Source organism: Dunckerocampus dactyliophorus, chromosome 20, assembly GCF_027744805.1.
Source record: "Dunckerocampus dactyliophorus isolate RoL2022-P2 chromosome 20, RoL_Ddac_1.1, whole genome shotgun sequence".
Classification (NCBI taxonomy): Eukaryota; Metazoa; Chordata; class Actinopteri; order Syngnathiformes; family Syngnathidae; genus Dunckerocampus; species Dunckerocampus dactyliophorus.
In genome coordinates, this window is record NC_072838.1 from 4,426,243 (window position 1) to 4,438,477 (window position 12,235).

Consider the following 12,235-nt stretch of genomic DNA (forward strand, 5'->3'; position numbering starts at 1 on the left):
GTGGGAGGAACTCTTCATAGATAGTCTTGATGTCCTGAATGAACTGAACATTTTTATGTTTGATTGGTTTGAATCGGTTGAGAAATGTGGGGGGAGTTAAAAAAAAACAAAAAACGATGGGAGCTGAAAATGGCCCTGGGGCTGCATGCTGGATACCCCTGTGTGTATTTGCTTTATTATTTACGCCCTCTTTCTTTTATTTTTTTTATTTTTTTTAACTTAATCTTTGCACAGGTTGGCCTGTTGGACCTGGAGCTGAACCGACTCACCAAGGCCCTGTTCTTGGCTCAGGTGGTTCTGTCCATTGTCATGGAAGTGCTGCATGGGTTTGTGGGCCAGTGGTTCCGTAACCTCTTCCGATTTGTGGTGCTCTTCTCGTACATCATCCCCATAAGGTACCTCACTGTGCTCAAACAAATAGATTTTATTCATCCCAGTTTGACTCCTTCGGGAATACAGTATCTGTTTTTCCCCGGTGCAGCTTGCGCGTGAACCTGGACATGGGGAAGGCAGCCTATGGTTGGATGATCATGAAAGACGAAAACATTCCCGGCACTGTGGTGAGGACCAGCACTATCCCGGAAGAACTGGGCCGGCTGGTCTATCTGCTGACGGACAAAACAGGCAAGAGCCGACCCGATTTGTACAATTCAAGGCCTGGGGCGCTCTTCACAATTCGCCACGATGGCTGCTTTTTATAACATGTCAGGGTGATAAACTCCAGCGCGCCTTTTCACCTCGACCCGCTGATCTAGGTAGGAATGGATTAGCCTTTAGTGCTAATTCATCCAGGTTGATGGTTAATAGAAAGAAGAGCAATCAATTAGGAATTGGTTAAAAGCTCGTGGCTCCCCACGTCAGCAGCGTTCCGTTCTAGGAGCGCACGTTCTGGCAGCAGCATCCATTAGACAGCCGTTATTGTCATGGTTTTGGCTTGCAGTGTTTTGTTTTATCTGTTAATTACAAAGGACACACAGTCTATATTGACAGGGAGTTTATGGTCAATGAGACAGGTCATGTGATGCATCATGGATGTACCCCTCTACTTTTGTTTAAAAGTTTCACTTATCACCAATTCTTCCTCTTGGCAATACATTTTGCAAGACGTCATGTAGGAATCTCAGGCCTCCTGATAATGTATATAATGATTTAAATAAAAACTATATATACACTCCTGAGCAAAATGTTAAGACCAGTTGAAAAATTGCACGAATTTACATTTTGCATTTCTGAGCTGTTCTACTGTAAGTAGAACTTCAAAATGCACAAAGAAGAGTTGGGAGCGAGACAAAAAATGTTTTCAGGAAACAATTGATTGCAAACAAGCATTAAAGTTAAATAGGCTGTTCATCAGCTGATCAAAAGTTCACGACCACAGCCTTTAAAAGCTAAAATCTTGTCAAAAATGTGGCTCCAATGTCATTTTCTGTCAAGTATTCATACTGTCATGATGGCAAAAAAAGCTTTCTCTCTTTTAACACGGTACCAACTAGCTTACCAACTAGTTACCAACTAGCTTACCAACTAGTTGGTACCAACTAGTGCTGAGGGAAAGAAAAAGGAGACACAACATGTCCAGAGAGCGCTCTCAACCTGTGGGTACCCGCGGTGGGCTTTTAACAAATGTCAAAAGAAGAGAGTAGGGAAAGAAACCCAAAAGCCCACAGAAGCAAAAAGGAGAGGAGTGGTAGTCCCTTATGTAGCGGGGGTCTCCGAAAAACTCCAGAGGATCTTATGGCAACACAAAATTCCTACCTATTTCAAACCAGTAAATACCCTGAGACAAAAATTAGTGCATCCTAAAGACAAGGCTCCAAACCAAAAACAAAGCAATGTGGTCTATTCCATCCACTGTAAAGATGAGGAATGCAAAGAGCACTACATTGGGGAAACCAAGCAAATGCTCCAAAAAAGGCTTTATCAACATCGCAGGGACAATTCTAGTGGTCCTCAATCAGCAGTACATCTACACCTTAAAGCTACCAATCACTCTTTTGAGGACAGCGAGGTAAAGATTTTGGCCAAAGAAAACAGATGGTTTGAAAGAGGAGTAAAGGAAGCTATTTTTGTCAAACAACAGAACCCATCATTGAATCGGAATGGTGGTTTGAGGTTTAATTTGGACCCTGTGTTCAGCAGGTTACTGAGACCAAAACCCACAGCTCTTAGTCTTGCAAATGAGGTGAAGCCAGGGCCGAGCCAGAACAATAGATGCTAACGAGCCAGTATCAGAGTCGTTCATACCCAATTCAGGGAGAGACACTTCCCTTTTATCGGAGGTGTTAATAGCAGGATAGGATTATACCACTACTCCGCCCAGGCTTAGTGTAAGGAACCAATAGTAGGAGGGTGTTGGCACACCAATTCCGCCCACTCTTACTGTATTTAAAGCCTAAGCTACCAGCACTTATTAGTTCGCTGACGAAGCTCTTCGGATGAGGAGCGAAACGTCTGACACCTTCTTCACAGAAGTACAGATGACGTCTCAAGAAGCCTTTTCCTTGATGGACAACTCCTGTATGACTGAGAGCCTACACAGAAGCTAGTGGTTAGCGTTGCTGAGCCAAGTGGCGCGACACCGGAGCCTGACACTGGAAGCAGTTCAGAGTTCAAAAATCAAAGATGGCGCCCTCCGTGGCAGACGTCTCTGTGACACTCTCCCGTGTTTTTCTATTTTTTGCTATTTTATTGTTCATTTTGGACATTCAACACACTCACGCAGTACATTACAACAGAGAGACACTTTTGAACATCGGCAGGGTTCACCATGAACCTTCATTTAGCCTCTCAGACTTTGCCTTTCTTCTGCGCCGGGAGAACGCAGCAGCCTGCGGACCTGGTGAGCTGAATACCCGGCGAGCAAGGCATCCGAGGCGTAAACGAGGCAAGCGAGCCGGCCTGCATGCTAGGCTAAAAGCTAGACCGACGAGGCCACCACTACCAAGCCTGCTGCTAGCCAACGTCCGCTCTCTTGAAAACAAGATGGACGAACTACGAGCAAGGATTACAGCTCAACGTGAGATCAGGGAATGCTGTGTCCTCACCTTCACAGAAACCTGGCTGACGGAGGATATACCGGACTCGGCGATCCAGTTGGAATCATTGCTGCTTACCGGGGAGATCGGACTTTAGCGTCTGGTAAACACAGAGGTGGCGGCGTCTGTGTTTACGTAAACAAACGGTGGTGCACAGACGTACAGACGATGGAAACGCACTGCTCGCAGGACATTGAGCTGCTGATGGTGAAATGCAGACCTTTTTATTTGCCTCGTGAGTTTAGCGCTGTGTATTTAACTGCTGTTTACATCCCACCACGAGCTAACACTGCTAATGCACTAGGCCTCCTGCATGACATCATTGATAAACACGAGACCAAACACCCAGACGCTGTATTCATCATATCTGGCGATTTCAACCACTGTAACCTCAGGACTGTCCTCCCCAAATATTACCAGCATGTGAGCTTTCCCACAAGGGAAAATAACATCCTGGACCAAGTCTACTGCAACATGAAAGGTGCTTTGAAGGCTGTTCCAAGACCCCACTTTGGAAAGGCTGACCACATCTCTATATTCCTTTATCCAACATACAGACAACTTCTTAAAAAAGCTCCCCCTGTACGTACAGCAGTTAAAGTGTGGAATGAAGAAACTGATCAAGTACTTCAGGACTGCTTTGGCTGCACAAACTGGGATGTGTTTAAAACTGCAGCGGGGAGGGAAGATTGTACTGTTGATTTGGATGAATATGCTTCTGCTGTTACTGGCTACATTAGCACATGTATAGAGACTGTTACCACCACCAAGTATTACAGAAAATACCCTAACCAAAAACAGTGGATGAACTGTGATGTAAGGGCTAAGCTACGTGCTCGTTCGACTGCATTTGTCATGGGCACCGCTGATGTCTACAAAAAGGCCAGATATGACCTGAGGAGGTCCATACGAGAGGCCAAAAGACAGTACAGACAGAAGCTGGAGGGCTACTATTCCACCTCAGACCCTCGGCGCATGTGGGCGGGGCTCCAGCACATCACAGACTATCGACAGCAGAGTAGCGTAGCCACGTCCAGCCAAACCACACTTCCTGATGAGTTGAATGAGTTCTATGCCCGCTTTGACACCCAAACTCCTGATGAGCAGAGAGGGTGGCTGAACCTGGGGAGCACACAGGACTCACCTCTCATGGTGACATCAGCTGATGTGCGCAGGGTTCTAAACAAAACAAACCCACGAAAAGCAGCAGGGCCAGACAACATCTCAGGACGTGCACTTCGGGTTTGCTCATCAGAGCTAGCTGATGTGCTTGCTGACATATTTAACCTGTCGCTTGCACAAGCATCTGTACCGACCTGCTTTAAGTCCACCACCATAGTGCCCGTACCCAAGAAGAGCAACGTGACCTGCTTGAATGACTATCGCCCTATAGCACTCACTCCTATTGTTATGAAGTGCTTTGAAAGAATAGTCATGACCCACATCAAACAGAGCATCCCGGCGGCAACTGTGGACCCTCTACAGTTTGCATATCGCCAGAACCGGTCCACGGATGATGCAGTCAACACTGCCATCCACACAGCCCTTTCTCACCTACAGGGCCAGGACACATACGTCAGAATGCTATTTATAGACTATAGCTCTGCTTTTAATACAGTCTGCCCCCACAAACTCACAAATAAGCTCCTCACACTTGGCCTGTCTCCCTCCCTCTGTAACTGGGTGTTTAACTTTCTCACAGGCAGACCCCAGTCAGTCAGAGTCCACAACCGCACATCCAGCTCAAGAATTGTGAGCACTGAGTCCACTCCTCTACACGCTCTTCACCTACGATTGTGTGGCCTCCCAGAACAACACCAGCATCATTAAATTTGCGGATGACACTACAGTCATCGGACTGATCACTGGTGGTGTTGAAACATCATACAGAAGAGAGGTGGCGGACCTCATAGCTTGGTGTCGTGATAACAATCTCCTTCTCAATACAGATAAGACTAAAGAGATGATCATCGACCCAAGAACAAGGGAAAAGGAGCCGCATAGACCCCTGTTTATTGATGAGACTGAGGTGGAGAGGGTGAAAACCTTCAAGTTCCTTGGCACACACATCAGCGAGGACCTCACCTGGTCTCACAACACCCAACAAATTCTGAAGAAGTCCCAAAGGAGACTGTACTTCCTGAGGAGACTGAGGAAATTTGGCATGCCCACCACAATCCTGAGTTGCTTCTACAGATGCACTATCGAAAGTGTCCTTACCGCCTCCATCACTGTTTGGTACGGTAACTGTACAACACGTGATAGGAAGGCACTCCAGCGGGTGATCAAGACCTCACAGAACATTGTTGGGGCAGCCCTCCCCTCACTGCAAGACATTTATAAATCTAGAGTCCTACGCAGAACACACAACCTCATCAAGGACAGCACACATCCACAACACTCATTATTCACACTCCTACCGTCAGGCAGACGCTACAGGAGTTTGAAGTCCAGGACCACAAGGCTGGCAAACAGCTTTTACCCACAGGCCATCAGGCTCCTCAACGAAGCACTCGCACACGCCGCACGCAACACACGCACACACTCATAGCACTTTATTTATTTATTTATTTGTATTATTTACTTGTATTAATGTCTCTTCTGTTGTTGTTGCTTAATTTATTGGTATATATGTTTATGTGTTTATGTTTCTATGTTCTTATTCTTTCATTTGTTTTCTTTCTTTTCTTGGGAGAATGAACAGAATAAGATTTTCATTGCATGGTATAACTGCTGTTGTACTATGCACATGACAATAAAACTCTCTTGAATCTCTTGAATCTTGAATCTTGAGTTGGGTGACTCAGAACCCGACCCTGATTCTTCTGACGAGTGGCTGCCATCTGGATCGGTCAGCACCAGGGATTCATCCCCACATCCAGCAGAACCCAACGTTACTCTGCTTGAATTTGGTTCTCTGCAGAAAAAGCTATTTTTTCTGTTTATTGGTCAAAATCAGGTGTTTTTGCTGAAACTACCCTATGTTCTACCGCCAATGTCTAAAGACCCAAAAAGGCTACAAACTAGCTCTTTTTTTCCGATTCTAAAGTTTCTTTAGATAGTTTCAATGTTTATGTAGTCCTAAATGTCAATATTCTGTGGGTCTGGCAGTATGGCGCTCTCTGCTCTGAACATGGCTGGCAGTCAATGAGTTAAACACCAAAGGTTGTTGTAAAGCAAAACAGTCTAACCAACACACGGTGTTGCTTAGCAACAGCAACAATGCCAAAGAGAGATGAGAAGAGAAGAGGATGTCAGCTCGAGTAGATCGGGTCGATCTACCCCGGAGTTGATTATATACATGGAGTCACCTAAGAAAGAAGTTGCGGCATTTATACCGACGCTGCTGCAGAGGCTGGCCGGAAAGCACTTGAACGTTCTGAAGCACCAGCTGTCCAAGCGCGCAGAATCACTACTGGAGAGATTGACGACGCAGTCGCCAACTCAATTGTTGCTATGATGGAAAAGCAACAAGAATTAAGCGATATGATGAAAAAGCAACAAAGAACCGTGGAACTGGTACTACTGAAACTACAGAGTCTGGATGATCTGGAACACAGCCTGAGAGAGGAGAATAAGACATTACAGGATAGTAATGCTGCATTGAGTGCCACTCTCAAACAAGATAATGACGAAAAAGAAAAAAATCATTGAGCATTTGAAGAACACTGTTGATGACACAGATCAGAACACACAAATGAATGACGTGATCGTGAGGGGGCTTCAGATTAAACCCAGGTCTTATGCCAGGACAGTCGGGAATAGAGATGAACCAGATGAAATGAATGTCATTTCTACAGATTGCCACTTTTCTACAGTCAAAGGCGGTGGATGTAGACATGCAAACTATCAACACTTGCATCCCACTCTAGGGCAGGAACAGCACCACGCCCGTCATCATTGTCAAGTTCAAGGAAATTCAAAACCGCACTTCTGAAACAGGGAAAGAAGCTGAAGGGTATAAACGTCTATATGAATGAGCATCTGAGACATAACGCAACGCTGAAATCGCCAAGAAAGCATGAGATCTGAGGAAGCAGGTAAGGATCCAAGGTACTTGGAGTGCCAACTGCAAAATTTTCAAGTTAAAGACCAGATGCCAGAGTGCTTGTTGTCAAAGACATCAAGGATGTGGATAAATACTAAAGATTATATCAACACGACAACAACAAGATCTACAATTGGACAACTGGACCTTTTGTTTCACAGTCCACAAACAAATGGAATAGGGGAAAAAATAGATCAGGACAATTTTTTTTTTCTCTCATATCAGAAACGACTGTGGTTACTGCACGGAGGAGTAATACAGCATCAACATTAATATCGGCAATATCGGCATAATATCAATTATCCACAAACAGCAGAAGCGTGTATGCAAATTATAACATCAGACATATTTGAATCAATTCAAGGTTGTGTTGTTGCTTAATTTATTGGCATTAATGTTTCTTCTGTTCTTTTTCATTTTCTTGTGTTTTTCTTTCTTTCTTTTTTGGGAGAATGAACAGCACAAGAATTTCATTGCATAGCAGAACCACCAGTTTTACTGTGCATATGACAATAAAACTCTTGAATCTTGAATTGCAATCTCGGAAACTTGGATTAATGTCAGCAAAGGCATGGACTTTGAGCTGGAAGGTTATGAAATGATCTGCATTTACAGGAATAACAAAAGTGGAGCAGGAGTGGCAGTGTATGTGGACAAACATCTGAACTACTAAATGGTAAAGACCATGTCATTTCGTATTGATAACATTTTAGAATGCTTAACGATTAAAATCTGTAAAGAAAAAAGCAAAAATTTATTAATAAGTTGTTTATAGGGGTGTTTAAAATAATCGATTCGGCGATATATCGCGATATTACATCGCACGATTCTCATATCGATTTGAATTGATATCAGGTGAATCAGATGTTTTTATATGTATTTTGGGGGTACTGTATTCATTGCAGTTCCTTTTGTCTTGCACTTACACTCCCGGTCACTATCTGGCAGCGTTGGCAGCACACCACCCAAGCCCGCCAGAATAATAATAGCATCTCGCGAGAGTTATTCCACTATATTATATTCTCATGGTGTTTAGTGAACAGCTAAAGTTTCAACATGGAGAGGGAATTACGAGATGCTCTCAAGCACATTTATAAATCTGCAATTTGGACTCATTTTGACTTTTACAGCACCACAGACAGGGCCCAGATTATGACAAAAGCTACGCCATCTGCAAAATGTGTTACGCGAGAATCAAATACTGCGGAAACACCACGAACCTCCGTGCACATGTTGCCAGACATCATGGCGAAGTGCAGCTAAAGGGAAAACAAGCGACTCGTCTCAACTAACTCTTGAACAAGCTAATTTAGCCAAATTGTCTTCAAGCTCACCGCGTGCCACCAAAATAACACACTCAGTGACCTACTATATGTTGTATGTACTTTATTATGTACTTTATGTACTTTATTTATCCCACAGCGGGGAAATTTACTTGTTACAGCAGCAAGACAAGTAAAGAGAACAGTGTAAAGAAAGCATAGTGTCTACAACATGGTTCAGGTGGTGCAGGTGTTGTAGAGCCTGACAGCGGTCGGTATGAAGGACCTGCGGAACCTCTCCTTCTTACACCGTGGGTGTAACAGTCTGGTGCTGAAGGAGCTGCTCAGGGAAACAACAGTGTCATGTAGCGGGTGAGAGGTGTTGTTCATGATGGATGTCAGCTTAGCCAACATCCTTCTCTCCCCCACTTCCTCCACGGAGTCCAGAGGACCGTCCAGGACAGAGCTAGCTCGCCTGATCAGTCTATTTATCCTGCTCCTGTCCCTGTCCGTGCTGCCCCCTCTCCAGCAGCCCACAGCATAGAAGATGGCTGAGGCCACCACAGAGTCATAAAAGGTCCGTAAAAGAGTCCTGCACACACCAAAGGACCTCAGTCTCCTCAGCAGGTGAAGGCGACTCTGGCCCTTCTTGTAGAGGGCGTGGGTGTTGACGGACCAGTCCAGCTTGTTGTTAAGGTGAACACCCAGGAATTTGTAGCTGTCTACCAACTCTATGTCCGCTCCCTGGATGTTCACCGGTGTAAAGTGAGATGTTTTCCTCTGGAAGTTAATGATCATCTCCTTTGTCTTGCTGGTGTTGAGCTGCAGCTGGTTAAGCTCACTCCAGCTGACAAAGTCCCTGATGACCGTCCTGTATTCCAGATCATTCCCCTCTGAAACACAACCAACGATGGCTGTGTCGTCGGAGAACTTCTGGATGTGACACTGTGTGGAGTTGTGTGTGAAGTCCGAGGTGTAGAGGGTGAAGAGGAAAGGGGAGAGCACCGTACCCTGAGGGGCACCTGTGCTGCAGAGTACCATGTCAGACACACAGTGACGGAGCCTCACATACTGTGGTCTGTTGGTGAGGTAGTCTATAACCCATGCAGTCAGGTGTTGGTCTACTCCCACACTCTCCATCTTCACTCTGAGTAGTGACGGCTGGATGGTGTTGAAGGCACTGGAGAAGTCAAAAAACATGACCCTCACAGCGCTCCCGCTGTCCTCCAGGTGTAGCAGTGATCTGTGCAGCAGGTAGATCACTACGTCGTCCACTCTGATCCGAGGCCGGTAAGCAAACTGCAGGGGGTCCAGCTGAGTGCCCACCAGGGGTCGCAGGTGCTGCAGGATAATCCTCTCCATGGTCTTCATCAGGTGAGAGGTCAAGGCAACAGGCCTAAAGTGGTTAGGCTCCTTGGGACGTGGTGTCTTTGGGATCGGGACCACACAGGAGGTCTTCCACAGGGCCGGGACTTTCTCCAGGCTCAGGCTGAGGTTGAACAAGTGCCTGAGAACTCCACAGAGCTGGTCAGCACAGTCCTTGAGGATTCTGGGGCTGATGCCGTGCAAAGACATGCGCCCTCTGAGCTCGGTGGAAGGTGATGGCTTTCGTTCCGTGATGAACACTTTAGAGACCCGTTATTTCATACCGTCCCGCCAACACTTCACTGACGTTGCTTTGCCCTGATTGTACAAAGAAGTAAAACACGATATGCTGGATGATCTGCATTTTCCGGAGCGAGTTGCATTAATATGTGATGCCTGGACTTCCAGGGACACAGAGTCATACATAACAGAAACGGCGCATCACATCGACGACATGTGGAAGATGCGTTCTCATGTTCCCCTGGAAACACTCGCATCAAGCATGTCCAAACCAATTTTTTAAGTGATTAACAAGAACGGTGGAGCTACTCATTACTGAGTCCTACTGAGAACATTTTTTGTTCTGGTTGGGAGAGATTTTTGTTATTTTTTGAGTGATGGTCTTAAACTTTTGATCAGCTGGTAAACGCCTATTTCACTTTAATTGTTTTCAATAAATTACTTTTTCAAAGTGCTTTTTGGGTCGAAGACCGCCCTGTGTCTTAATGGACAGCAGTCGGATCCTTCGGCTCAGCGCAGGTGTGATTTTTTTTTTGGAGGGGGGTCTAGTGCTTGACTTTTTTTTCCATAATGCTCAGGATCTTTCACAAAATGTAGAATGACTGTCTTACTGCTCCCAACCTCAGCAGCAATGGCACGCTGTGAGAGGCCTTGCTTATGCAGCTCCACAGTCCGACCACGTTCAAAAAGAGAAAGCTTCTTAGCTTTAGCCATCAGGAGTGCATGACAGTGTGGATGCCTGACAGCAAATGAACATGTTGAGCAGATTTGGGCTTTTATAGCCTGTCGTCTTAAACTTTTGATCAGGTGATAAACAACTTATTTCTTTTTTTTTTTGTTGTTTTTGTTTAAATTACAAGTTCCAAATGTTTTTTGTCTCACTCCAACACTAATGAGGATTAAGCGGCATATATATATAATTATATATAATAATAAATTTGAATAATAAAAGTTGAATAAACTGTCCTTGTGTGTCCTGCAGGCACTTTGACACAAAATGAAATGATCTTCAAGCGGCTGCACCTTGGAACGGTGTCCTACGGTACAGACACGATGGATGAAATCCAGAGCCTCATAGTCCACTCGTATGCTCAGGTGAGGCCCCTCCAATCATATTACCGACTTATATGATGACAAAAAACACATCAAGCATCCCGTTGTTTATTTCTTACCAGGGGACCTCCTCCAGTGGTAGCACCGGTGGCGCCACGCCATCCCAGAAGTCACAGACGCTGGGCCCAAAAGTCCGCAAGAGCGTCAGCAGTCGCATTCACGAGGCGGTGAAGGCCATTGCCCTTTGCCACAATGTCACACCTGTCTACGAGACCTACGGCGGTGTCAACGGCGAGACAGAGTCCGCTGAGGCCGACCGGGACTTCAGCGATGACAACCGCACCTACCAGGCCTCCAGCCCCGACGAGGTAAACACAGGGCACGTTTGGACACCCCCCCTCGTTCTAAATAAAGCTAGTTTGCCATTTTAGGGGGAGAAAGTCAAAGGCTCTCACCCTCCTCTTGGAGGTTAAGATATTTAAATGTCTACATTGGCTTTCTGGGAATTTATGACCCCCGAAGGTGTAATCAGCACAGCTTGATTTGTCCCGGTTGGTCTTTATGACTCATTCTGAATACGTAGCTCTGCTTTAAAGGAGCGTATTCCCACACACTTACATCCAGTGACTGAACTCTTGGATTAGGATTGTTTGAGGAATTGTCTGCTAATCTTCATGCTAACACGTAAACGCTAAAGACTTTCAGCCTTGAGGAAGCAGATAATCAATCAGTGATGATACTTGTAGATTAAGCTCTCTCCATTTGTGCCTGTCTGTCCTCTTGTCGCGGCTGATGTATATATTTATTTACATCCCCCCCCGTCTCCCCACCACATTAAGTCCATTGACTCACTTGGATTGATCAATATTTAATTTTCTCTGAGAGGTGACGAGCGGATTCATCCTGTGAGTGTCTGTCGCTCTCCGCTTGTTGTGCTTTCTTTGCCCGCGGCCATTGAATGCAGCATTGCCTGTTAGTGACACTCGGTCCTCCCCTGATGCGTGCCTGCTGGTCATGTCACTCTCTATACAGTAGATCCCTGCTTTTCGCCATGCCAAAAATCCACGAGTAATTGATACGCCTATAGAAATGTCTATTTTTAGCACACTCCTGCACACCCTCCTGATAGCTTGATTTTGATATAATCCTCAGATTTCGGAACAATATTTGAAATAAAAGCGATTCATAATTATTAGCTCAGATTCAGCTGCAGGACCCTCCCCTTCTCTCTT

General features: G+C 45.4%; 1 protein-coding gene across 10 annotated transcripts in view; it reads left to right on the forward strand.

Annotated features, from left to right (window-relative positions):
* atp9b (ATPase phospholipid transporting 9B) overlaps positions 1-12,235 on the forward strand; it is a 61,836-nt gene that overhangs the window by 33,283 nt on the left and 16,318 nt on the right. For all 10 annotated transcript variants that reach the window (XM_054763265.1, XM_054763266.1, XM_054763261.1 and 7 more), the window contains exons 12-15: positions 235-395; positions 482-624; positions 10,933-11,045; positions 11,126-11,371. In XM_054763265.1, the coding sequence (XP_054619240.1) occupies positions 235-395; positions 482-624; positions 10,933-11,045; positions 11,126-11,371 (663 nt within the window). The remainder of the gene's footprint in view (positions 1-234; positions 396-481; positions 625-10,932; positions 11,046-11,125; positions 11,372-12,235) is intronic.